The sequence below is a fragment of the Eimeria tenella genome, genomic scaffold, assembly GCF_000499545.2.
Source record: "Eimeria tenella Houghton genomic scaffold, Eth_scaff3186, whole genome shotgun sequence".
Taxonomy (NCBI): domain Eukaryota; phylum Apicomplexa; class Conoidasida; order Eucoccidiorida; family Eimeriidae; genus Eimeria; species Eimeria tenella.
Window position 1 is genome coordinate 1,393 of NW_013543038.1, and position 471 is coordinate 1,863.

At 61.6% G+C, this 471-nt stretch overlaps 1 protein-coding gene across 1 annotated transcript in view; it reads left to right on the forward strand.

Moving 5' to 3' along the window:
• ETH_00033800 (uncharacterized protein) overlaps positions 1-471 on the forward strand; it is a gene marked incomplete at both ends in the record, with an annotated part of 2,579 nt that overhangs the window by 1,159 nt on the left and 949 nt on the right. The window contains 2 exons of the mRNA XM_013376127.1: positions 1-82; positions 214-468. Coding sequence (XP_013231581.1) covers positions 1-82; positions 214-468 — 337 coding nt within the window. The remainder of the gene's footprint in view (positions 83-213; positions 469-471) is intronic.

A 471-nucleotide genomic window follows, 5' to 3' on the forward strand; every position in this document is an offset into this window, starting at 1 on the left:
ACAGGCGCTTTTACCGCTGGAGACACCCGCTGCTGCCGCTGCATTTGCTGCGGACTTCGCAGCAACGAAGCAAGCCCTAGAGGTGAGGCTGCTGTTGCTGCTGCTGCTGCTGCTGCTGCTGGAGTTGTGGGTGCTGCGGTGCAGCACAACAGCTTTACTTACTTTGCTGTTGCTGCTGCTGCTGCTGCTGCTGCTGTTGCTGCTCCGGTTCAGGATGCAAGGGGTTTGTTCCTGAGGTGTCTAGACAGCCTATGCATGCGCGCTGCGAGCGGGACATCGCTTGGCCTTGAGCAGCAGCAGCAGCAGCTGTTGCTGTTGCCGCGTCCGCTACAGCAGCAGCAGCTGCTGGGGCAAAACCAGGTGACCCAGCAGCAGCAGCAATTCACGCTGCTGCCGGCTATTCTCACATCCCCACTTGCTGCTCCTGCTGCAGCAGCAGCACAGCCGCTGCAGCGGCTGGGGGAGAGGGGG